Source organism: Diplotaxodon limnothrissa, linkage group LG10 (genome assembly GCF_057381915.1).
Source record: "Diplotaxodon limnothrissa isolate DT_005_m linkage group LG10, D_limnothrissa_male_GT1.1, whole genome shotgun sequence".
Classification (NCBI taxonomy): Eukaryota; Metazoa; Chordata; class Actinopteri; order Cichliformes; family Cichlidae; genus Diplotaxodon; species Diplotaxodon limnothrissa.
Genome location: NC_140605.1, coordinates 27,591,032 through 27,616,255, shown reverse-complemented (window position 1 = coordinate 27,616,255; position 25,224 = coordinate 27,591,032). Strand labels below are relative to the sequence as shown.

Sequence of the window (25,224 nt, the reverse complement as noted above, 5' to 3'; positions counted from 1 at the left end):
GGTTAGCCACAGTTTCTGCCTCATGTACTATAATTACATGGGAGTAACAGAGTTGAGCACTTACTGAAATATAAATCGTTGAAGGTGTTTCAAAAAGCTTTGAAGATATTTTTCAAGAAACAAATCAACGTGTTGCTGTGTACAGAAGAATGGAGGCATAAACTCTTGTTTACATTGTACAAATGAGTCGAGGAGAAGCAGCTCATCATTTCTGGATATTGTTTTTTAAACACTGTGAGAAGAGTCTTCCAAATATGTTCAGAAAATCAGTAATGTTTAGTTTTCAGACTTCTGGGTTTGCTGAAGATTGTTCAAGCCGTTCTCCTCCAAAATGACAAACTGTAGACTGATATTTCAAGGTTTGAAAAAAAAGCACTTGCTTTAGTTTGGCAGTCCATAACAGAAATCTTAATGTCTGCAATTTATTTTTGTTGAAGGTTTGTGATAGTTTAATGGTAATGCCAAGCCAAGATTATTTTAATCAGTCTGGCACAATGCTGACCAGAAAACTAAATGTTCAAATCTCAGGTCTTCGCATATAATTTCTCAAAGTCTACAAAAACAAAAAGTGTGGCTGCCTGAGGGGGGAAAAAAGCGCAGAGCCTGCAGCCAGACTGGAAAACAGTATCTGCAGCATGTGTGTTGTCTGGACTCACACATGCAAAAACACTGGGACGCCTTTTCAGGCAACTAGCTCTCAGTGGAAACACAAAGCAAACAGCAAACAAACAAATTCAGTGTATGATGTATTCTCAAAAACATAGGCACAGCAGATCTCTAACCTTTGACCTTTTCACCTTCAGTAATAGTTCAAGGCCACCACTAGCAAGTCTGTACAAACATGTATTTACAAACAGTACACGAGCTTGACAGCAGTTTCCAAAGAAGCTGCCAGTGTGTTGTGTCGTTTTGACGCTCAAATTAGTGTTGGGATTAACCTGCTGATGATCATCGATTCGGGCTGAAATTACTCGTCCTTTTCTTAAAGTCAAACACACTGACACCCTCTCAGTATGACTGTATCATTTGGTCTCTGACAACACGTCCTGCCTTAAACATCACCTGGAACCATGAACACGGATCAACATGCACAAGACCCAGACGCTGCCATGAAATGAAAATCTGAGTGCCAAATTCCTTAAATAACAAAATATATATAATATATACACTTTGATAAAAACAAAAAATAAAATAACATGATGCACGTAAGATGCCATCATACACACTGAACAACAGCAAAGAGCTGAACACAGTTTCAGGAAGTAGTACAAGAACTAATGAATGGAAGAAAACATTCACTCAAAAGAAAATACAGATCTCTATGTACATACCTGTGTGTGTTAATGTGTGTGCGTGTGTGAGTGTAATGTGCATGTATGGTTGCAGTTCTGTGTCGATCATCTGAATACTGCTGTGAACAAAGCACGGTGGGTCGAACGTCCAGACTGTGAGGTGGTGTTACTCTGCAGGTATCAGGTCAGTGGGAGCGTCTCCTGCCTCTGCTGTTCCAACACACACCCACTGCCGGCTTCATTTATCCTGCTGTCTGCTGCACATCTTCACAGGGGCTTCACCGGAGACAAAGAGGAGAGCGTCAGCTTCTCAGATACTCCTCTCAGTCCAGTGATCACACTGAATAAATCCTGTTTCCAGCTGCATGCACTACATGACTGTTATTCTATATTTATCACACATTCAGTGCAGCCCTGAATGTTACCCAGAATGCGACGGCACAAATGTCTAACTTGGATCAAACATTTAAGTTTAACTGAACAGCTACCAAACATGTGAAACTAACCACAATATAGACAATTTTCAACTTCCACAGCCTTGGCAGTTATGTTAAATCTTCACAGAATAAAGGCATTTGATGGCAGTTTTAAAAATGCTGTCACTACAAAAATTGTTGTTGGTGTTTGATGAAATGAAAACTATAGTCATGGTTCACACAAAATTACTGGCTATACATAGAAGTTGAGTGTAAATTGTGACTGTTCATCCACAACAATAGTTACCTGGTCATTAGGGCCCTTTTTGTCTCCGTTGACAGCCTTTAGGAGGACGGCTTCCTCATTCTTTGTGTTGGTCTTCATCTCCACAACAATCTCATCTTTGGTGGTCTTCTCTTTGGTGCTGACGACAGAAAGAGATGTTGGGACATGTATGTCATGGCTAAAGGCCCAGGCATCAGTGCTGGGCTTGATATGATGGCAAATTCCAATTTAGACAGTTTACCTCTGGTTTCATAGACTCAGTAATTCCATTTTTCCTTCTTTTATAGAACATACTAATCTTACACACGACTCAAATAGTCCTTTATTTTTTACACTTGAAGCACTTCACTTTACAGCCAATTCAGAATCACTGCTTAACTTAGCATGCATGTGTTTTAGAGAGCCAAAATCACAGAATTACTTAATCATTTGGAAGAAAAAATGGATGGATGGCTAGATAAATGGCGAGAGTGTAAACCCAAAAATATATAATAAAAAATATATAGCGTACACATTTACTAACACGTTGCAACAGTGCAAACTGGATGCAGGCGTAAAAAATATTGTTGGCAGCGTAGTGGCACGATTGCGTGACCGTGACCCTGTTGCAAATGTATCCCTGTCAGTTCCCTTTTCAAGATGCAAAATATAGGGAGAAAAATATTTAAATAAAGTGCACAAACTGATTTACAAACATCTACGATGTGCAATTTAATTGAGTTTATATTAAACACAGAAAAAGCATGTTTTGTGCTTTATATTGATAAAGAAACAACCTGGGTGTTAGAAAGCAGCACAACTTTTATAAATCACCCAGAAAACTAGCCACACTGTCAATGCTCTTTAGGGCCTATTTAGTAAATCTGGCCCTCACAGAGTAGCTGGAGGCTTCAGACTGCTCTAGATAGCCTGTTTCAGCCTGTTTTTTCAACTCTTTTATCTCTATGATGCAGACGTTGCTAATATACTAATATCAGGGACATGTGATGCCCGTGAGCACAGAAGCTCCACCTTACATTTTGTTTGCCATGGGCAGCAAGTTATAAAGTTTAAGTGTAAGAATGAGCACAATCGGTCACCTTTAAGCAGAATGAGTAGAGACAATACTTACATCTCCTGCTTGCCAGAGCGTCCACAGGGGATTTTTCCCTTCTTGTGCAGGAAGTAGATTACACTGCCAAGGAAGGCCAGCAGCAGCAGACACACTATGATCACTACAATGATCACCCCACTGCCCTCTGCGTCACAAAAACACAGACAGAGGACACACTGATCATAGGTTCATCTAAAAGGTTAATCAGGTTAACCTAGTTAACTTTATCAATAACGTTTCTGTTTACTGGTTCAACCTGCACATAACAATCACACTACACTGAAGATACATGATTTACTTTAAATCACTCAGTGCTTTCGTGCCTGTTTCATAACATCACTGCAGTCGCCGGAGGAGCTTGTACAGCTTAGACTTTAACAACATGAATATGAAACAGAAAGACGGTGTCACATGTGTGGTGTTGTGAATTTTAAAGCTCTACCAGGGACTTAAAGTGTAAACATTATTGTAACGGCAGCATTTTCTACTATTCTTCTCTTTAACTTATCTCTTGCAAAACCCTGTAACTATAAGGAAGTATAATGGGGTGTATTTACATACTGCATTACTTGCTGCTCTGCTACAAAGTAGTTTATTTAACAAAGTTCTTCTCTTTACGCGTAAGAAATAATTAACTGACTGTGAAATTATGTCTATTATATTGTCTCTATCATTTAACTGGCAGTGGACGCTGCAGTGCAGCAGGACTGTATGAAAAATCCTTTATTCATTCATTTATAATCATCATTTATTTTGCTCAGCATCTGTGACCCGTAGCCCTAATAATTGACTTCATTTGAATTGCATTATCCATCCAGAATGTAGGGGAGCTGTATTATCACGTCGAAGTCTACTGGAACAGCATTTGTAAGAAGTAATAGACTGGTGGGAAATAATACGAATATTTTAAAGGAAAAACAAATTCTTCCAGGGTAATATTGTATTTTGACTCAATGTGTCATTTCAAGTCCGAAATAGCATTCCTTGATGGCTTTTTCTCACCTCATAAGACTTGCCTGGTTGCATGCCATCATCAAAAAATGTCTTAGACACCTCATGTAGCGGTAACTATCACAAATGTTGTTTTAAGTACTTTGGGGGTGTTTATATGCTGGTCTGTCTGTGACCAATCCTGTCAATGGAATAGTGATGCAGTGATAAAACTTTACCGGTTTAGTAGCTGAAATAAAAGTGAAGGCAGGCATAGTCCAATCAGTGGGCACTGAAGGCATCAGAAACAGAGGCACCATGCCATCACTGGCATCCCACAGCCCTGTTACTCATTAATTTTAGTGTATTTGTAACTCACAATAGCAACAATCGTTATCTGATGCATAAATATGTAATACAAAAGCTTACATCCTTTCCTTTTAATCAAAAGTCTTTAAAAAAACTTTTGCTACATATCATACAGCCACTGGTACATCTGTGTAGTCTCTCTGTGTCAGTTCATTGTATTGTCCGGGTCTTCTATGACTACAAAACTAGCAACAAGGCCAGGTGGTTATAAACTGATCTGCATTTTCTGTTCTTTTAATAAAATAAAAAACAATTAAACGCTTCCACAGTCATGTGTTCCCAAATCTAACTCCAAATTTCTCAGTTTAAATCTCAAATAAATTTTGTAGTTTGTATAAATTCCCTCGACTGCACTGCTCTAAGCCTTCTGAATATATACTCATTGCAATAAAGATGACAGCTCTTTGTGTCACGTTTATCTCCAAACAACAACGACAACAACAACGACAACAACAACATCTACGACAACGTAAAAACTACAAATTTAACCAAGTGGCTTAATAGCCTCTTTAATAGAATTCTTAACCTTTGCATAGGTGCGTGGGATGAGAGGCTATATAACCTTTGGCACTGAAACATAATTTTGCACAAACAATGTGAATGAGACACTCAGCGTGCAAAGACATGGACAGAGAGGTGACATGGGCAGAAGGATTAGAATAAAGTGATACTATTATCTTTCTATTCTGCTTTCCTAGAGAAAGATGCATCCAAAGCCATCCAATGTAAGGGAGAACTACTAAGAAGTTAGTTTTGAGGACTTCTTCAGGTGTTTTTATACCCGTGGACACACTTCACACTTCACAGTCAGAATTCAAAGGTCATGATATTTTTTTTGCATTTCATCCACTGAAATATCCACGAGTGTCCTGAATCCATATAAAAATTGAGAAGCACACCAAACACGGTGCATAGTGTTAATTCACTCTAAAAATACACATAACTGCAGTATTTTGAGTCCAGCCAATCTCCATGTGAGATAACTACAGCTCCCGATAACGCAGTAAATAAAAGTAAACAAGAATTTACTTCCTATGAGCACTCTACCCTAAATGGAGCACACACTGGGTTTTTTACTGTTGTTTTGGTTCCTTTGTATGGCCCATAGGGCCGATGAAGATTTAACAGTGACTGCTCAGATAACGTCAGAAAATTACTTTAATGCCCCTCGCCACAAATAAGTGCAAATTTTCCAGGTATGTAAAAATCTGCTGTAAAACAAGAGGGGTGTCTGGAAAAGTCAGTAAAAGTGAGACAGTGTCTGTTTTTAGTGTTTAATAAGTTATTTTATTTGTTTTAAAAATTCTGGTATAAATAAATAGTATTTGTACCAGGGCAGAGTGTTTGGTCTACGTACCATTCTAGCTTCTGCTGTGCTTGAATTTGCTGGTGTTACGATTTTTTAGTCTATATCAAACAGAATATTTAATGTGCCCACAGGCCATCCCAAAGATCTGCCAGCGAACCAAAGACAGGACTCGTATCGAGTCACTGAAAAGGATTGATAAATAATGTATGGACTCATCCAACCCTTCACTGTCACACACAAAACTTAAGTCAAAAGCGTGAAAACTGAGACACAAGTTGATAGAAAGTGAACGAAAGAAAAATAGGCGTCTTTAACAAGAAGAGACTGAAGGGCAATAATCTTACCAGGAGTGAAGGGAGCAGTTGTGGTGACCCTGGGAACTGTGAACAAGTAGAACAAAACTTAGAGCGGGTAGCTGTTCATGTCTACCAACATCCGCAGAGCACACACAGACACTCAGATTTAACTGGATTCTTTTCATTTATTATAAAAATCTACTTGGACTGTGTAACACAAGTTTCTGAAGCATGCAAAGCACTTTTCAAAGAATCAATAATGAGTCACTCAAAGATGTTCAAAAAGCTACTTTAACATGCGCCCTTATTCACAAGGGGTCGCCACAGCGGGTAGCTTCGATCTAAATCTGAGGTTTAATGCAGACTTTTACGCCAGATGCCCTTCTCGACACAAACCCCGAGGGATTTGTGTCTCCTCCTTGGACCGGAGCAGGGATTTTTCACTTGTTAGATATTTGATCATTTAAACAAAGATCAGTTTATTAGCTGGAACAAGGGAAAGTTTCAGATATTGTTTAAAACATAGCTACCAATTATTGAGTTCAGTTTGGTAGCTGCAGGCTTCTTTCGTTTTATTCAACTGAATGTGCTTTTTTTTTCTTTTACTTCGATCTAAATCTGAGGTTTAATGCAGCAGCCTTCAAGCAATCACAAGACTTAAAGAGATGTTAAAAAAAGAAAGAAAGAAATACTTTGGTTTTTCAAAGATATGTTTGAAAATATCCATGATATCCAAGAATCCATGAGAACCTTTTTATCAGTAATCATAGGGAGACGTGTAATTTTCTGAGAGGCCAAAATAGGTAAGAATCACTGCATTTATGTGATAAACTAAGGTGTGATGTATTTACTGTGGTCTAAACCTCTTAACAATCATTACCACTGACATTCATTCAAATTAAGTCTGATACGAGGTGTCATCATAAAGCCTTTGTGTGACATCCGTGTCACAAATGTCATGTAACATCCGCAAGTACCTTAAGAGGACACATTTTACTATCACAGAGACTGTCGAGGTGGACCGGACAATAAAACAAAAGAAAGCTTTATTCTGTCAAGGAATAGAGCTGCATCTATATTTCTTACAGAAGGAGACACAGACAGAGACTTTAGATGCTACTGTAAAATTTTAAACCCTTTTGCTATCTGTGACTAGAAGTCTGACTTTGTTTATCCCTAATCTAGAACTAACCTGCTCTGGAGCAGATTAGTACAAGCCTTCAGTCAGGAGCATGACCAGGAGCATGCTCAGCACATTCATTTGCAATATGAATTAATTGCTAAGGGTAAGATTATAAAAACCAAACTTCACGAGGAAACCACGTGAGCAAGTGGTGTGCACCACTCTAAGCCATTTTCAGTCATCACTCACCCTACTCGAGTCCCTGTAACTTTGTCCTTCAAACCTAACTTCCAGAGAGAGATTTTAAAGAGGGAGGAAAGGGATTTGGGAAGCTCTGCCCAAGGAATGACTTTAAAGGTGAGATTGGTCAAATTTAAAGCAGGTGTGTTTTTTTGATTTTTTATGGATGGGGGAGTTAATAGCTTCACCTCATGAATGCATTCTGGCCTAACGGGTCTTCTGAAAAAACAAAACAAAAACAAAAACAGAAGACATGTTAGGCCTGGGCTTCTTGGGCTGAGGAGGAGGGAAAGTTCACCAAACCTTGAATGATTTGGGGGCTACAATAAGTTCATCAAATAAGAAAGACCCACGCTGAGTTACAATTATAGTGCATGAGAAGTAGTGATGTTTGGTTAAAATGTGACAATCAATTTTTTGGTGTGTCCTCAAAGTGCCTGAAAAATGCATTTAATCTATTTAATACTAAAAAGTCATCTGCTTGTTTTATATCATCTCACGGTACCCTGAGACTCTTCTTTGCAGACATGTATGCACGCAAACATCACCACATATATTTGTACCACATTTTCTCTATATTGCTTATTTTATTGTTTTTTATTATAATATTCATGTTGAAAGTCCAGCGTGTTTTTGAAAGTCGTGTATTTTCAATGTGCAAATACGAAGGAAATCAGACACTAACGTTGTGCACTGGGACGTTACTAATGATTAAGAAAAAGTATGAAGAAGATGTTTGAGGGCTTTCTCCATATGTGAATTCACAAAGCATAATCAACACACCAGCAGTGCCTCTACAAAATGTTTCATTTCTCCAACTGCACGGATAAAAGGAATCAGCATTATGAATACTGAGCAAATGACTTCTGATTAGATTTAGGAAAATAAATGTTTTCTGGAAAAACCATGTTTCCAATCTTTCCTTTTGCACAGTTATTACAGAGCAGGCGGCTAGTAAGTAAATGGAAAATGTATTTGAAGATTTAATGTTAGAACCAGGGCGAGCTAATGATGTTCATTCATTAAGACTTGAAAAGCAAAATAAGTTTTAAGTTTCAGCACTGATGCTGCCTGGAAGAGGTCAGAAAATTCTGTCCTCTTCATAGCTGTACTTTTTAACTCCCTTAATTAGCCAGGAGCCAAATATTGTGCAAGAGTTGTGGCACTGTGTGTAACAGTCCTGTCAAATGGGAATGCAAGCTGGAATTAAACGAGCTAAAAGATGAAAGAAAACTTGTAAAGCTCTTTAGCACCGAGAGTTTCCAAACTAGCATGCTGGAGCAAAGGTTAGCATTGGGAAAACATATATGTAAATGAAGTCATAGTTATAGTGTTCTGGTGTAAGTGAGAGAGAGGCACTTACTGGCTTTGATTTTGAAAATCTTGACGCCAGAGCCCCTGTCACTGGAAACGTTGCACTCAGCGGTGATGTCCGAGGTGACTTTGACCGATACCACGCTGTGAGTCATGTGCTTATGTGTTTTTTTATCCACTTCATGCCAGCTCTGTGGAGACACACAAACACACTAACTAAAGCTGGACTAAAGCTGTTTGAGAATACTGTAATAAATGCTAGCATCATCGTGACATGTAAACAATCATAACAAATCGAGCTAGCTTCGACTGAACATGAACATTGTAGGACAAATGTCATCTCCCACTGTGAAGTAAGTTTGCACTGCGAGGCAGACTAAGTACCTGGCTGCCAGTGATGTTCCAGGAGATGCTTGGCAGTGGATTGCCCAGAGCCTCACAGCTCAGGTTCACCACCCTGCCTTCCACTTCATCTAGCTGGACCTCCTCCTCTGAACCCACCAGTTCAGGACCACCTAGAAGCACACATAAAGAAATGAAGATCATTACATGTCAGTGACAACACGGTCAAACTCTCACAGCCTTAATGAAGTCTTTCTAGTTTAAGTTCTAAGAATCACCACAAATCCCATCACTTGGCTGACATTTACTGTAATTAGTTTTCAGGGCAAATCAGAGGGATGTAAAAACAGAGGGAGCAAGTCATGACCAATAAAGAGAGTGCAACAAAAACATGTCCACATATCTAATGCTGTTTTCACAATTCATTTTTTCCCTCCAGGTCACATAGGTCCTCCTCTCAATAACTTCTCTCAGAGAAACTAAAGGGCTTTGCTGTTATTGCCCCCAGACTCTAGAGTAGTCTGCCAGCCCATGTAACAACCTGTGCAATCAATGACGCTTGTACGTCACCTCTAAAACCTCAAAACTGCCTATTTTAGTCAAACATTTGTCGCTCTTCAATTTCAACAGTTTTTCCACCACTATTAGAGTTTGTGGGTTTTTTTTAACCCTATGTCTAAATTTTATTTTGCCATGTTTATTATATTTTATTGCTGCTATTGTTCTTGTGTTATTGTAAGGAGACCTTGAGGGTCTTAAAGGCGCCTATAAATAAAATGTATTATTATTATTAATATTATTATTATTAGGTATATATTTATTTTTATTTTTGACTTATTCTGAAATTGTTCTTTTTTTTGGAGACCTAGAAAACACTTGGGGTCAACTAATAGTTATAAAATGCATTATATGAATAAAATTGACATGACTTGATATGTGAACTCTGAAGAATGCAAATCAAGTCTGAAGTTGCCCAAAGCGCTCTTTTCTCAAATCCAACAGATGCAGGACACAGAACACAGAAAGCTCGATGCATTCTGCACGCTGAAAATACTTTTCAGCGCGGGGTGGTGTCTGACTAGAGCATGCCAAAGGCAGAACACATGACTGCTGTGAATTCTCCACATAATTATCTGCTCTACCCAAACAAATGGGGAAAATTCTTTAATGTGTTGTCTGAGTGATTTGCACATTTGCAATCTAGAATGGAGCTCCTCGGGGTCATTTCTCGAGTATTTTACAAATGGTGTGTAAAAGCTCGATTCTCAGGCACAGAGATAACAGTCCTGTTTTAGAAACCAAAAACATCCACATTACGAGGTTGCAGGGATGGTAAAGTTGAAGTTGCACAATTGTCACCCAAGAGGTCACAGTTTGTAAAGTGAATAGTTTACTAAATTAAGTTGATTTTCACTCGCTTTAGTTCTGCTTTCAACTACGGGCTGACTGACTAACAGTTACCAGTTACCAACATCCATTATTACTGCAATATATAACTGCACAAAATGCTAAGAAACAATTGCTAAATAGCTACAGTAGTAATTTGTACACTCTTTTCAAAAACCTTAAAACTGAACCTTTGAGTCAATTCATGCAGTTGCAGGATGGTGGAAATTATGAGTGTGACACAGTCAAGGCCCATGAATAGCAGCAAGTTGGTTAAATGGGGGGAAATTATGACTTTTTTTGAGTGGAGCAAACCACCATCTAAAGAAAAGAAGAAAAAAAGCACAGGAAGTCTTGCATAAGCTTGTCTTGTGACTTCAGTTGGATGTCAACAGCCCTCAGTACGAGCACTTCATCTGTCAGTAGACGTTCTCTAACACTAGCATGGTGCCAACCAAGTGTGAAAGACGCCCTCAACCAAACATGTCTTCTCAGAGAAACTAAGTTACTTTGATTTATCTTTATTACAATTTTCCAACCTCACCTAATTTTCACTCTAATATTGTTTATTTCCCATTGGTTTGTCGTTATTATTATTATTTTTTCTTTTTAGTCACGTTTCATCATTTTCTTGGCTCTCCACTGGGACCCAATCTGTGGATCGCACTAAACCATCCAACCAGTAGCATTACTGAGAGTTGAAAAACTGTCTAAAGTCTTTCATCTTTAATAAAATGATCAGCGTTCTGCTCTACCAGGTGTAACAATTGAGTTTAACATCCAGGCATCCATGAAAATGGAATTTATGACCTTTAACGGAGTTAGAAGTTAGCAGGAAGTTAGCTCGTTAGCTTCTATCTAAATACAATATAGCATGTCCTGACTGCGGGGTTTTAGAAACAAATTAAAACGTACAGCTCTGTTATCACTTCCAACATAACTGAAGACAGAAAACTAAACAGCAGTGACGTTTGTAGGGTTACTGAAGTTTGGCTAGCTGGTATATAATGATGTGCTACGTGACCGCTAGCGACACAGCTATGTTAGCATAATATAAACAAGCTAACTTTTTTTCCACTCGATAAAAGTTAACGTGAGTGTTCTCGGTGGTCAGGAACAAATGTAATCGCATGGCAGGATGCTGTAAAAGGACCAAACTTCAGCCAGGAGAACAACTGAGATAATCCATCCACAATACGAGGTTAGTCATTCATATACTGCTGCATGGGCTGGGCTGTAGTTACATCCTAAGGGTTTAAAAACTGAGCTTAAATAAATGATTAGCGGTAATAAAAGCCAAGGGAGGTCAACAGTGATCACTGACTGTTTTAGGAGCTTTTTGAGATTAAATAGAAGAAAATGCATAACATTAAACATGTTAGCGACACAAAAGCCATATTAAACGCAGACTACTTTAGGCCTGGAAGTAGGATTCGTGATGACCGGATAGATAGTTAGTTAGCATATCGTTAAGGCTGGATCAGGTGAGACCGAACCCACCCTTGTTAAGCTGCAATAGCCTTAAGCTTCTGGGAATTTCCCATGATGGACAAATGTTTCTTCTTCACTCACCTCTTTTCATTCTGTGCCTTTATAAACTACTCTGTATTAGTTATTATTAATCTCTGGCCCTTTTCCACAGTCTGTCTTTTGTCTTGTCTCCCCCAACTCACCATCAATCAGGCAGAGGTTAGCCCCTCTGTGAGCCTGGTTATACCAAATATTAAAAAGGTTTCTCCTTTCCAATGTCATCAATGTCACTGCCAAGGTTGTGTGATTGTTGTTGTTTTCTCTGTATTATTGTAGGGTGTCTACATAACTCTCTCTCCCTCTATATACACATATACATTATATATATATATATATATATATATATATATATATATATATATATATATATATATATATATATATATATATATATAAAAACACCCAGCACGCCCCTGCGGGCGGTTTATCCTTCAAGCTCGGGTCCTCTACCAGAGGCCTGGGAGCTTGAGGGTCCTGCGCAGTATCTTAGCTGTTCCCAGGACTGCGCTCTTCTGGACAGAGATCTCCGATGTTGTTCCTGGGATCTGCTGGAGCCACTCGCCTAGCTTGGGAGTCACCGCACCTAGTGCTCCGATTACCACGGGGACCACCGTTACCTTCACCCTCCACATCCTCTCGAGCTCTTCTCTGAGCCCTTGGTATTTCTCCAGCTTCTCGTGTTCCTTCTTCCTGATATTGCTGTCATTCGGAACCGCTACATCGATCACTACGGCCGTCTTCTTCTGTTTGTCTACCACCACTATGTCCGGTTGGTTAGCCACCACCATTTTGTCCGTCTGTATCTGGAAGTCCCACAGGATCTTAGCTCGGTCATTCTCCACCACCCTTGGGGGCATCTCCCATTTTGACCTCGGGACTTCCAGGTTATACTCGGCACAGATGTTCCTGTACACTATGCCGGCCACTTGGTTATGGCGTTCCATGTATGCCTTGCCTGCTAGCATCTTGCACCCTGCTGTTATGTGCTGGATTGTCTCTGGGGCATCTTTACACAGCCTGCACCTGGGGTCTTGCCTGGTGTGATAGACCCCAGCCTCTATGGATCTTGTGCTCAGAGCTTGTTCTTGTGCTGCCATGATTAGTGCCTCTGTGCTGTCTTTCAGTCCAGCTTTGTCCAGCCACTGGTAGGATTTCTGGATATCAGCCACCTCCTCTATCTGCCGGTGGTACATACCGTGCAGGGGCCTGTCCTTCCATGATGGTTCCTCGTCTCCCTCCTCTTTCTTGGGTTTCTGCTGCCTGAGGTATTCACTGAGCACTCGGTCAGTTGGGGCCATCTTCCTAATGTATTCTTGGATGTTCGTTGTCTCATCCTGGACTGTGGTGCTGACACTCACCAGTCCCCGGCCCCCTTCCTTCCGCTTAGCGTACAGCCTCAGGGTGCTGGATTTGGGGTGAAACCCTCCATGCATGGTAAGGAGCTTTCTTGTCTTTATGTCAGTGGCTTCTATCTCCTCCTTTGGCCAGCCTATTACCCCAGCAGGGTACCTGATCACGGGCAGGGCGTACGTGTTGATGGCCCGGATCTTGTTCTTACCATTCAGCTGACTCCTCAGGACTTGCCTGACCCTCTGCAGGTACTTGGTGGTTGCAGCTTTTCTAGCGGCCTCTTCATGGTTCCCATTCGCCTGTGGGATCCCCAAGTACTTGTAACTGTCCTCTATGTCTGCAATGTTGCCTTCTGGTAGTTCAATCCCCTCAGTTCTGACTACCTTCCCTCTCTTTGTTACCATCCGACTACACTTCTCCAGTCTGAACGACATTCCAATGTCATTGCTGTATAGCCTGGTAGTGTGGTAGTTCTGCATAGGCCTGAACCCCCCTCAGTGAGATCATATATATATATACATATATATATATATATATATACATATATATATATATATATATATATATATATATATATATATATATATATATACATATATATATATATATATATATATACATATATATATATATATATATATATATATATATATATATATATATATATATATACATATATATATATATATATATATACATATACATATATATATATATATATATATACATATACATATATATATATATACATATATATATATATATATATATATATATATATATATATATATATATATATATATATATATATATATATATATATACATATATATATATATATATATATACACACATATATATATACATATATATATATATATACACATATATATATATATATATATATATATATATATATATATACACACACACACACACACACACACACACATTTACATTATATACATATAATACATCAAATTGGGGGGGGAAAAGAAAAACGATTTCCTTGCAAGTAAAAGTGATGGGAAGTTGTTCTAGCAGTGCAGGGGATTACTAACCTTGGACGATGATTTTAACAAAACCGTTGGTTTTCAGGTTAGGCAGGGAGGGGACCGTCACCTCACATTTATACACCCCACTTCTTTCATAGGTGGCATTCTGCAGGTGGAACGTGTTCCCTCGACCCACCACCATCCCATCCTATACATATCCACAGAAAAGATGCACAAACATAAAAAAAGGCTATGATAGCTGGTCAATCCACTGTGGCTACTACAGAAACATCATCTCATCTATTAAATAGACTGGAACAGTCGTAGAAATGTATCTTCCCTTCAAGGAGAACTAGAACAGCAGTGATGTTTACTTACTTCTGTTTCTTTCTTTTTTACTCTGATCAAAGGAAGCAGCTGTAAACTCAGTGTTGTGTTTTAAAGGTTCATACCTTGTACCAGACAGTAGATGTTGAGCGGGAGGACAGAGCATTGCAGGTTGCAGTCAGATCTTCTCCTTTGTGCATTAACTCTTCATCTTTTGGTACCACAACAGCTGTATCCAAATCTGGACACAAGAAAAAGAGACAAAACAAGATATGTGAAAACACAGTTTAAAACAGGCTGTAATTAACAGAGTAAAAGAATCTGTGAATTAAACTTGGTTTTGAACCAAAAAATATGCAAGCCAAGCTTGCCAATTAACAGAAATGCAAAACTCAAAAGTCTGCAAAGACAGGCAGGAATTACGTCCATTGAGCTGTTGGGCAGCTTTGAAGGTTTAATAGTAACAGCAGCTTAACATCCCCCCAAAAAACCCAGAACAGCAATGAAGAAACCATGTACTGTAGAACAAAATACACAGAATTAAAATTAAAAGCCTTTTTTCTAGCAGAAGCAGAAAGATTTACTTTGTGGTAAATACAGGATATGTCGAGTTTAAATCAACATCAGAGCTTCTTACTATAATATAAGAAAAAAATATTTAAAATTAGAGAAAGAAAGTCTTCAGGTTTAGAGGGAAACCTGAGAATTATTAGTAAACTTTCATTTGTACAAAACTGTTTCCTCCCATATGTAAGTATGTATGCCATTCATATCAAGTTGCTCCTTACAATGCACTTTGAGCTCCACTTCTCCTTTGACTTCCATGACGCCATCGCCTTTCAGAGGGTGACATTGGTAGGTGCCGCTATCTTTCCGTGACACTGATGACAGGATCAACACATCCCTACTGCTCTCGAAATTCACATCAGGCTCCTGCAACAAATACTTTCATTTTAATTTTCATCTAAATACATTTTACTTTGGTGTAAAAGCAATAACAGGTAATAATAGTTTGCCTTTGACTTCACTGTACCATATTTGGGCTTGATTAAAAAAAAAAAAAGATAAATGCCTAATTGAAAATATTATTGGCAGGAAGCAAAAAAGCAGTAATTGACTTTTATCTATCAAAAACAGAATCTGTGGTTGGCAAAGAGTTTCCTCAATCCTCTAGTGAATCAAGTAGTCTTTTGTGTCCTCTTAGAGAACGACCAAAGACAGACTCAAAATTAGTAACTTTAAACACAAATATTTGATGAATTAAAAGCAGATCCTTTCTTGTAACCTGCTATCTTAGACAGACAGTCACTTAGAAAAAGAGTTGATTTTTTTGTCCAACTTTACCAAAATCTTCTGAAGGGACAACAACAAAGTCACCCACTATTTATGGGTGAGTCCATTAATAATAAGCACATATGGCCAGACAATTACCAAGTGTACATACGAGAAAGCAAAACTAAAAGGCACATAATGTCTGTTGCATTATTCATTACAGTGCAAAAACATTCTGTATACAGCTATGATACAACTGTTAATACATCATGAAAGGTCTTATGGACCTCTCACCCCAACCGGTCGCAGCAGATGGCCGCCCCTCCCTGAGCCTGGTTCTGCCGGAGGTTTCTTCCTGTTAAAAGGGAGTTTTTCCTTCCCACTGTCGCCAAAGTGCTTGCTCATAGGGGGTCATATGATTGTTGGGTTTTTCTCTGTATCTATGAAGCGCCTTGAGGCGACTTTTGTTGTGATTTGGCGCTATATAAATAAAATTGAATTGAATTGAATTAAAAGTGATGGGGTGAGTTATTAAAACTTTTCAAGATCTGTTTATCTGAAATTCCAGAAATTGGCTAGAGTCAAGAACACAAATTTTTGTTTCACCTTCATAAATACTAGTATGATCAGGACAGTGCAGTAAGGATCTTGTAACAAAAGAGTTCATTTTACAGTTCTGTTTATCATTCAATGGATGTTCCACACTTCAAACGGCTTGACTGACATCATTTTTTTACCATCTTGTCTGAGTTTTTAGCTGTTACTGTGTGAATAAATCATGTAACCTCGATGATGGCTTAACAAAATGGAGAACTTTTCTTTATTTTCTCAGAAAAAAATCTTTTCCAATTACTCTTATGTGCCCAAGTCAACAACCGCGAATAAAAAACCCTGACAGCCAAGTTAAGAAAAGTTGACAAAAGTGGACAATACAAAAACTCAGCTCACTGCCACTTCAACTTTTCTTAATTCGGCTGAGCTGAGGTTTTTCATTGTCTATAAGTACAATGAGTGCGTGTCTGACATGGGAATGAGTCCTACCCATGAGCCCTGTCATTGTGGCCTCTGGTCTCAGACCCCAGCCTGGACCTGCAGGGTCAGAGCTGACAGAGTCTTCATAGACCTTGCACACTCATGTCTACATGGGTCCCTGTGAGCTATGCATATCAAAAACATTCCCTACATGTCTCTTGTGTGTCACCCATTCTCTCTCTGGGACTTGCAGGATGAGAAAAGGCCGTCCATTCTTACTTCTACTTTGTTGAAAATGAAGTGCGGTGGGGGGTTGCCATCACCCTGGCAACGCAGCTCCACAGTATCCCCCTCTTTGACCAAGCCCTGGGGCGACTCCTTCCAAAGCTCCACCATGGTGGTGGGGTCTGTACGCACACACAAAATCAAATTAAGCAGGCTTATTCAGCAAGCTGTTAAAGTCACTTTATAACGCCATTTCCATATTGCTGACAGCACAGACTGCATTTGGCTCTGCCTGCCAATGAAGGAAAGAGGAGATACTGAGGCTGTTAAAATTCTTATAGGTGACGGAAATTGAAATGAAGTTTGTTTTGATATTTATTTTTAGTGAAACAAGGTCATTTTATAAGTTGAGGACATTTTTAAAAAGTTGGGGCCCAAAGAAGAAACTACTGTACTACTACTGTAAACACCATCTTAGGATGAGTATGGACAGATGCTGTGAAAGACAAGAGACTTATTTTGGGATTTGTGTGATATTGTCTCTGTTTTGATGGCTTTTGTTTTTCATTCTTACAGAATAAACTAAACCAGCATGGTTAAAAATGGTGAGCAATAATAGCTGTAGCTTCAAAAACACCTTTTTGTACATTTCGATACAACAAGCATAAACGTTAACAAGTAATCACTGCAGCTCCTTTGATGTGTGTCTTATGAATATTCCACCGACTGTGAGCAAGTTCAAACAAATTAGCATCTATTACAGTAAAATGAAACACAAGCAGCTTCCTTTGAGGATGAAGCCAGTTACCCAAATACAAAACAAAGGAAAAGGATTTCATATATATCCAAGGTGTTAATATTTCTGTTACGTTATGCTCTGTTATGACACTACATATAAAAAAGTGATAATCAATTAACAACAAATGCTATAAAACAGACCAGAATGTTAGCTACAGTTCAGCTCATGATACATCACAACTCACAGGTTAATGTGATGTTTGAATACTAGAAATAAGGTTGTGAAATCTCTTTTAACAAATTATCCTGTACATAAACAAATTCCCACAAACCCAGTTAACCTGGATAAACTAAAAGTTTATAAATAAACTTGATGAAAGACTAATAAAGTCATAAAGAAATAATTGCTTGACGTTATTGCTTCTAAAGATGGTTCTATAAGCTACTGAATCTTGGGTTATATATTTACTTAGTACACTTATTTTCTTAAGTTTACATGACAATATAAAAACCCTGAGTGTTAACTCACAGTGGACAGTGATGTTGACGCTTGGGGACTTGATTGTCCTGATACCGTCCGGGACAAAGAAGCTGACTTCACAGGAGAAACGGGCATCCTTGTCCTCCTTTTCCACCTTGTATTCCAGAGTGCTCTGGACGCTGTAGAGGTCACTGGACATCCGAGAGCTCAGGATCACTATGTTTACACCTGGAAATTGGACAAGACTAAATGTGAACATGCATCGACCAACACCATTATGTAATTTAATTGCAATATGCACAATGCAGCATCATGCAATCAGCTAATCTGAACGAAGTGCACATATTTTGCTCCTGTTTGAGTCCTTGTTCATGGGAACAGTTACAGAGTTACACTAGGCTAATATTGTGTTCCCATACTAACATGATCACAAGGTAAAAACACAGACATTTAACATGTAGTGGTTAACATTGTTACAACTTCAATCCAGCTTTTAGTATAGCTTGCAGGCAGTTTTTCCTCTAGTGCTGGACATTGTCAAAGGCAGCCTACATAGAGAAATATTTACTGAAGGTGATGGATGTACTGATCCAGTATGACAGCATTCTTTTAGATAACTACACGTATGCATTTTATCATTTCCTAGCTGGTATGTGCAAAAAGGATTTTCTGTTATAGTCCTGTGGGGTGTGTTTGAGAAAACTATAATAAAACAGGAGAAAAGTGAATTTTAAACAAAGGGAGATTTATTTCTTATTTGATCCATCTGCAGTTTGTACTCACGTCCTGATTCGTTCATCAGTGGCTCGCCGTCCCTGTACCAGGTGATGTTAGGTTTAGGGAAGCCGTTTCGTGTCTCACATGATGCAACCTGGGTTAAAGGTCACATAGAGAAATCTTTGCTATCTTTAACTTGGTAATTTATTTGTTTTAGTGACTTTCAGATGCCTCCTTCACATTGCCATCTCAAAGAATATTTATTTGTCAGCATCTAAAATTGAATGGCTCACCTTAGATGGTGTGTCTTTAGTGACAGATATTCCAGTAGTGACACTCTCAATCTCTGGAACATCTGGAGGAGCTGAATAAGAAACAAAAAACAATTGTAGTGGTTTATAATAAATAAAGATAGAGCTCAGTGACATTCTAAATGTTCCTTTAGATCGATTAGCTTGTTTTCTGTGCTTTCTTACCAAATACTCTGAGGTGTGTCTTGCGCACCCCGCTCCCAGCAGCCAGCCCATTAACATGGCAGTAGAATTCCCTCTCGTCAGACAGTCTGACGTCCTGGATTGAGAGTCGAGTTCCTTTCTCGTCAGTAACCACGTTAATGCGGTCGGTGTAATCTGTGCCGCTATCAATCAGTTCTTGATTGGCATCAGCGTAATAGAGCCGTGACCGCGAGCCACCACGTTCAGCCTAGTAGAGAAGGACATACAGTAAGAACATGGCATATTTAAAGTTCAATCACTCTTTTTCAGTCAACTCAGTTTTTCCTACACAGAAAAACAGTTTGCCTAATGGGCAAGTCCCTGGCTTTTATTTTGAAAGTTTAGCTGTTGCTAAACAGCTATTCCTACTGACTGGCTCATGTCCCTCTGAGCTAGAAAATCATAACAAGCACTGGCATCCGAAACAAAACGTCCAAAATGGCCAAGTTGGAGTTCATCCTCGCCCCCAACCAGCCGTGGCAGATGGTTGCAGCTCCCTGAACCTGGTTCTGCCTGTTTAAAAGCAAGTTTTTCCTTCCCACTGTCACCAAGTTCTTGCTCATAAGGAGTCTGATCACTGGGTTTTCTTAATTTACCGTATTTTCACAACCATAAGGCGCACTTAAAAGTCTTAGATTTTCTTCAAAAAGTACGGCGCGCCCTATAGCGCAGTGCGCCCTGTGTGTTGTAAGGAGGACGTAGTAGAGAACACCATGAGAACGCTAAAGGGTGAAGTGTGGGCGCAACCCTGAAAATGGCAAAGAGACACGCTTATGAAGCACAGTTTAAACTGAAGGCCATCAGCTACGCGGAGGAACATGGAAATCGAGCAGCGGCGAGAGAATTTAAGATTAACGAATCGATGGTTCGCAAATGGAGGAAGCTAGAAAACAAGCTCCGGCAGGTCAAGAAAACGCAGCTGAGTTTCCGCGGACATAAGGCGAGGTGGCCCGAGTTGGAGGAAAGACTCGAGCGGTGGATCATCGAGCAAAGAACGAGCGGGAGAAGCGTTTCGACGGTCACCATTCGGCTAAAAGCAGTTTCACTTTCACTTTTTATGAAACTGTGCCATTTTTCCATCCAGGATTGTAGATGCTTGGGCTAACATGTCTGCTGGCACTGTTGTTCGAGCTTTCGCAAAAGCCGGCATCATTTCCGAGGAGCCGCACGGCACGGAAAGTGACTCTGACAGTGAAGAAAGTGAACCTGGCATGTTTGATGGAGATTTAGCGCAGCTGTTCAGTTCAGACACAGAGGATGAGGACTTCGATGGGTTTGATTGATGATAAAAATGTGAGTACCAAACTTCGTTTTGCTCCTGCTTTATTTTTAAATACGCACACTTGTATGCTTGTGTGTTGTTGATGATGACGATTACTGGTAATAAAAATGTGAGTAAGGTACCAAACTCAGGTTTGCTCCCGCTTTATTTTTAAATACGCATACGGTACTTGTATGCGCCCTATGATCCAGTGCGCCTTATGTGTGTGTTAAATACAGTAATGGCACACATAACTGAGACTGCGCCTTTTAGTACAGTGCGTCTTATGGTCGTGAAAATACGGTACCTTAATTTAACTTACCTCAAGTTCCTTGAGCCAACCTTTGCTGTGTTTTGGTGGTATAAATAAAACAGAATTGAATAGAACTCACTTAAGAAGCTTGGATTTTTTATTTTTAAACTGCACATTTGAACCCTATTTACATAAGAAACCCTGCTATGTGAACAGATCTGCATGAATCAAAATAAATCTAAAATGAATGAGAGCCTCAAAGACTTAGGATTGCATGTTACTTCACAAATAGAGCACTTTAAGAAATCTCTGGAAATTACACAAAAGTTTGATGTTGCAACAAAAAAATGGAGCTCAGGGCTCCCTAATGGTGAGGTAATTGCTTGACTTTAAGACTTCATATAACAGCAGTTGATAGTTTCAGATAGTCTGAGCATCAATTTTCACTCACCGCAAACCACTGGATCAAAAATCTGGGCTTGCTGTCACTGTTCGTGGAGGTGTACTGGCAAAGGATCTCAGCCATGTCACCGATGTACACATCCACAGTCTCATTCATAGACAGCTCTACCTTGGCCAACACTGAAAAAGACAGAAATACATGTGCATAAATCAACTTTATGCTTCCTGTAAGCACTACATGGTTATCAAACATTATTCAGGAATCGTGTAAATCCAGAGAGCATTGTCCAGTGAAATTGGATGTATTCATCCTTACCAAACTTTAATTCTTAAAATATGTTTTACTTCTTAAAGCATTGCTCCTGACAGATGATTGACTGTCTTCTCAAGCCAAACTGAAGCTAGGCTGCCCTGTTAGCACAACAAAGAAGAAAAGGCTTCCTGTCCACATGGCATAATTTTAATCTCCCTTCTGCCTGACTGACTGTAACAAAAAAACCCACAAAAACATCTTGGCCAGAAATGTAGTTCCCTAGGCGCCGTTGGGAGAATGCAGGCAAGAAAAAGACTAGCCAGTTTGACACTGTGCTGTTGATTCAGAGAGCCAAGAGCTTTTTCAGCCATGTTGGACTTGGCTGCTGTTCCAGAGGGGCCCACTCACACAGTGATGAAAAAACAGAAGGATGGCACAATAACGTGTATTTTCTCTGCTTAATCTTGTTTGGAGTTACTTTGCAAAATGGCACAAGATACCCCCACCTTCTTACACTGTCAGGCGTCACCATGCGATAACCATTACAGTAACTTGTATATTTTCATTCACAAGTCAAGCAATCACAGGATAGAACAGATAGAACTTGTATGAACAGTTGCACTTGTGTACCCAGACAGCAAATACCAACCTCTCTTTCACACTGATTTAGCTTAAGTCAACTTTTGTATTGAGCAGATAGCTGCAGAAATAGCCGAGCTGTTGGGTGTGCCATCATCCACCGCAATTTCTTTAGCCACAGCAACACAATCTTGATTCGTAATCTGCCCTACTTCCAGATACTCCTCTGACTTTGTGTACTTCCACAAAATGAATATCAAGTTAAAGATTTGCTGTTTTTACCCACTGAATGCGAGGTCAGCCAAATTTAAATCAAGTTAGTTTGTAGAGTTTTACGGGCCGATTCCCAGAGCACTTTCAACACATCTTATAAGATTTATTTAGTCCAGGGAATTATTCATGGATATTCCTTTAAGTCTATTAATAATTACTACATACAGATGGGGGGAAACAAATTGCATCGCAATTTTTTTTTTTACCAATGGCTTCTAAAACGAAAATAAAAATAATGAGTCAGAGCTACACCATGGTGCCCTCAAGTATGTTTTCAGCGTTGGTTGAAACCGATCAAGCATGAAAGGAGCATTAAGAGTCCAGTTGCCACCCTGCTGCCCCCATTCTGCCGGCTGCTCCCCATCACCATCTTGTCAAGCCCCCCTTCCTCGGCACCAATCATTTTCGCAACTCATTTTTTTCTTTCTGTCCCTCCCTCCTCTGCGTGGGGCTATGCTCAGCCAACCATTCCTTTAAGACAACGGGCGAACTATTGTTCCCCCACCTGGGTGGACCAAATCCCCCCCTTGCACACATAAATAAAAATCCCACACACCAGTCAGCCAAAAAGTGTTATTTTCATCCAAAGCAAAGGTTAGCAACAGTTCATCATGTACTGAATACATTGTTTACTGTGACAAAGATGACGTGAAACGGCTTTGAGACAAGAAACAGATTACGGGCACTGAAGAGCAAAATATGTCACAGAAGTCAGTGTAAAAAATGCTGCGTCTCTTTGGGGCCATGCTGCTAACTTTTCAGCTAATCCGATTAGCAGTGGGGGGATTTAGCTTCGCAAGCCAACCTGGGACCAGTCTTATCTGTTCCTGTTGTGACTTTATACAGCATGGACTAAAGGACAAGCACACATGACCCATGATCTATGGAGCCTGACAACCGAAACTGCTGCCTGTGGGTGTGAATGCGCATACATTTGTGGCAGTCTGCTGTCTGTGTCTGGATGATATAGAGCTAATTAATTCAGGAAAAAAAAACCACTACTCCAGAATATTTGGATGTGTTGACAGCATGAGGGCTCTGAGTGGACCTTAACTGAGTGGCCTGTCAAGAGGACAATATAGGAGGACTGGAAGACAGACCAGTTACAATGCAAAATTATAAAATAAAACATTAAATATTAAATATAATCCATTATTCAGTCAATTTCCCATAATGACAGCAGTAAAGCAAATGAAACCACCATGCTAGAAACAAGGAACCAGGCGTGGTTGAAACATGAAGCCAAACAAACCAAGTGACTAAAACGGCACTTTCTCAAATAATCATAGTTCAGGCTTGAACTGAAAGAAGAGTTCATCTAAGGAAGCGCTGACTGAGACATTTTGGATTATTTCTGATACCAATGTTTAAAATAACAATTTAGTTTATTCAAATGAATTGAATTTTACTTATTTAGCAACAACAGTCACCTCAAGGTGCCTAAGGTAAAGAGCCTACAATAATACAGAGAAAATTCACATTTCTAATACTAATATTTATTTGTTTAGCAATAAGTTTTCAGTATAAAAACTTAGTTTTCCTCTTTTGTTTAAATATCACTAAGAATATTGTCTGAACATGTGGCTGTTTTAGTTTTCAAAACCTGTTCTCCAATGTTTTTGCATTCAAAGACCAAAAACAATCACAGTTGTTCTCTGCAGACATGTTGGTGTCCTCCATGAAAACTACCAGAGACTGTAGCAATCTGCGAGTAACACTAAGTTTTGGTGCCGCACCTTTTTGTGACCAATTACATCAACCACTCGCCAACCAGTCGGGGAATACACGTCACTGTTTCATCAGAATCAGAATCAGAAACTTTATTGTCATTGTCACGAGAACAACGAAATGAAGAATGGTCCCCGATCATTGCATCATGTAAATGCCTTCAATACAAGTGTCTATGTAGCGTGTAGATGAAGACAATTAAGATTCTTAATTAACATCTCAAATGATAAAGGCTGATGTGTGAAGTATGCACAAATTTATTAACTGCCTTGATACAATATTACTCAGACTAGGGATGTTTAGTCCGTTCTGTTGATCCAGTCTGGAATTGAATTTGTTAGAAAGTTTCAGTGGATTGCTCTCAATGTTCAGCTCAGTGATTCCTTCACATTCATTTAAGAAATTGCTTTACTTATTCTCTTATATATCTTGGCATCCAGAAGCATTGAACTGTATACAGATGTTTATGATTCCCACTAAACTGAGCACAGTGAGGTTCAAACTCTGATGTCCTCTTTGGGATAAATAGCAATTTTCATTTTGTGCTACAATGATCCCTGACAGTCCTAATGTATTTATACAGACTTGTGACTATTTTTAATAAGATATAGTTCAGTTCAGTTCAGTTCAGTTCATTTTTATTTCAAACATTTCAAACATGTGCCTTCACAATCATTACAAAATATCATTCCATTATTTGTTTGAAAAGGAGTAGGCTGAAGTATTTACTTATTTGTCCCTACCCCCTCAAGTTTTACCTCTCATTCATTTAATTTTTTTTTTGTCTTAAATTAAACAAACAACATATGAAACATATAAACATATGAAGTAAAACAAAACATAACATACATAAATCAAAAACAAGAAATTAGCAAGCCCCACCACAGTATAGTTTCTTTCATATGAAAAATACAGAATGTGTATATTTGCAGATACACAAGTTATGGAAGAACAACAAACCAAAACAAAACAAAAAAA

At 39.1% G+C, this 25,224-nt stretch overlaps 1 protein-coding gene across 1 annotated transcript; it reads right to left on the bottom strand.

The window, feature by feature from the left end:
* Positions 1-1,961: 1,961 nt before the first annotated feature.
* On the bottom strand, positions 1,962-21,666 carry mcama (melanoma cell adhesion molecule a). Its single transcript, XM_085363464.1, has 14 exons — positions 21,463-21,666; positions 19,480-19,705; positions 19,297-19,367; positions 19,070-19,157; positions 18,335-18,514; positions 17,122-17,249; positions 15,387-15,531; positions 14,724-14,839; positions 14,338-14,479; positions 9,053-9,183; positions 8,718-8,859; positions 6,040-6,075; positions 3,106-3,232; positions 1,962-2,133 (listed from the first exon to the last, which is right to left on the bottom strand). The coding sequence occupies exons 1-14, from the start codon at positions 21,664-21,666 to the stop codon at positions 1,962-1,964; spliced, it is 1,908 nt and encodes a 635-aa protein (XP_085219590.1).
* Between the last annotated feature and the right edge of the window lie 3,558 nt (positions 21,667-25,224).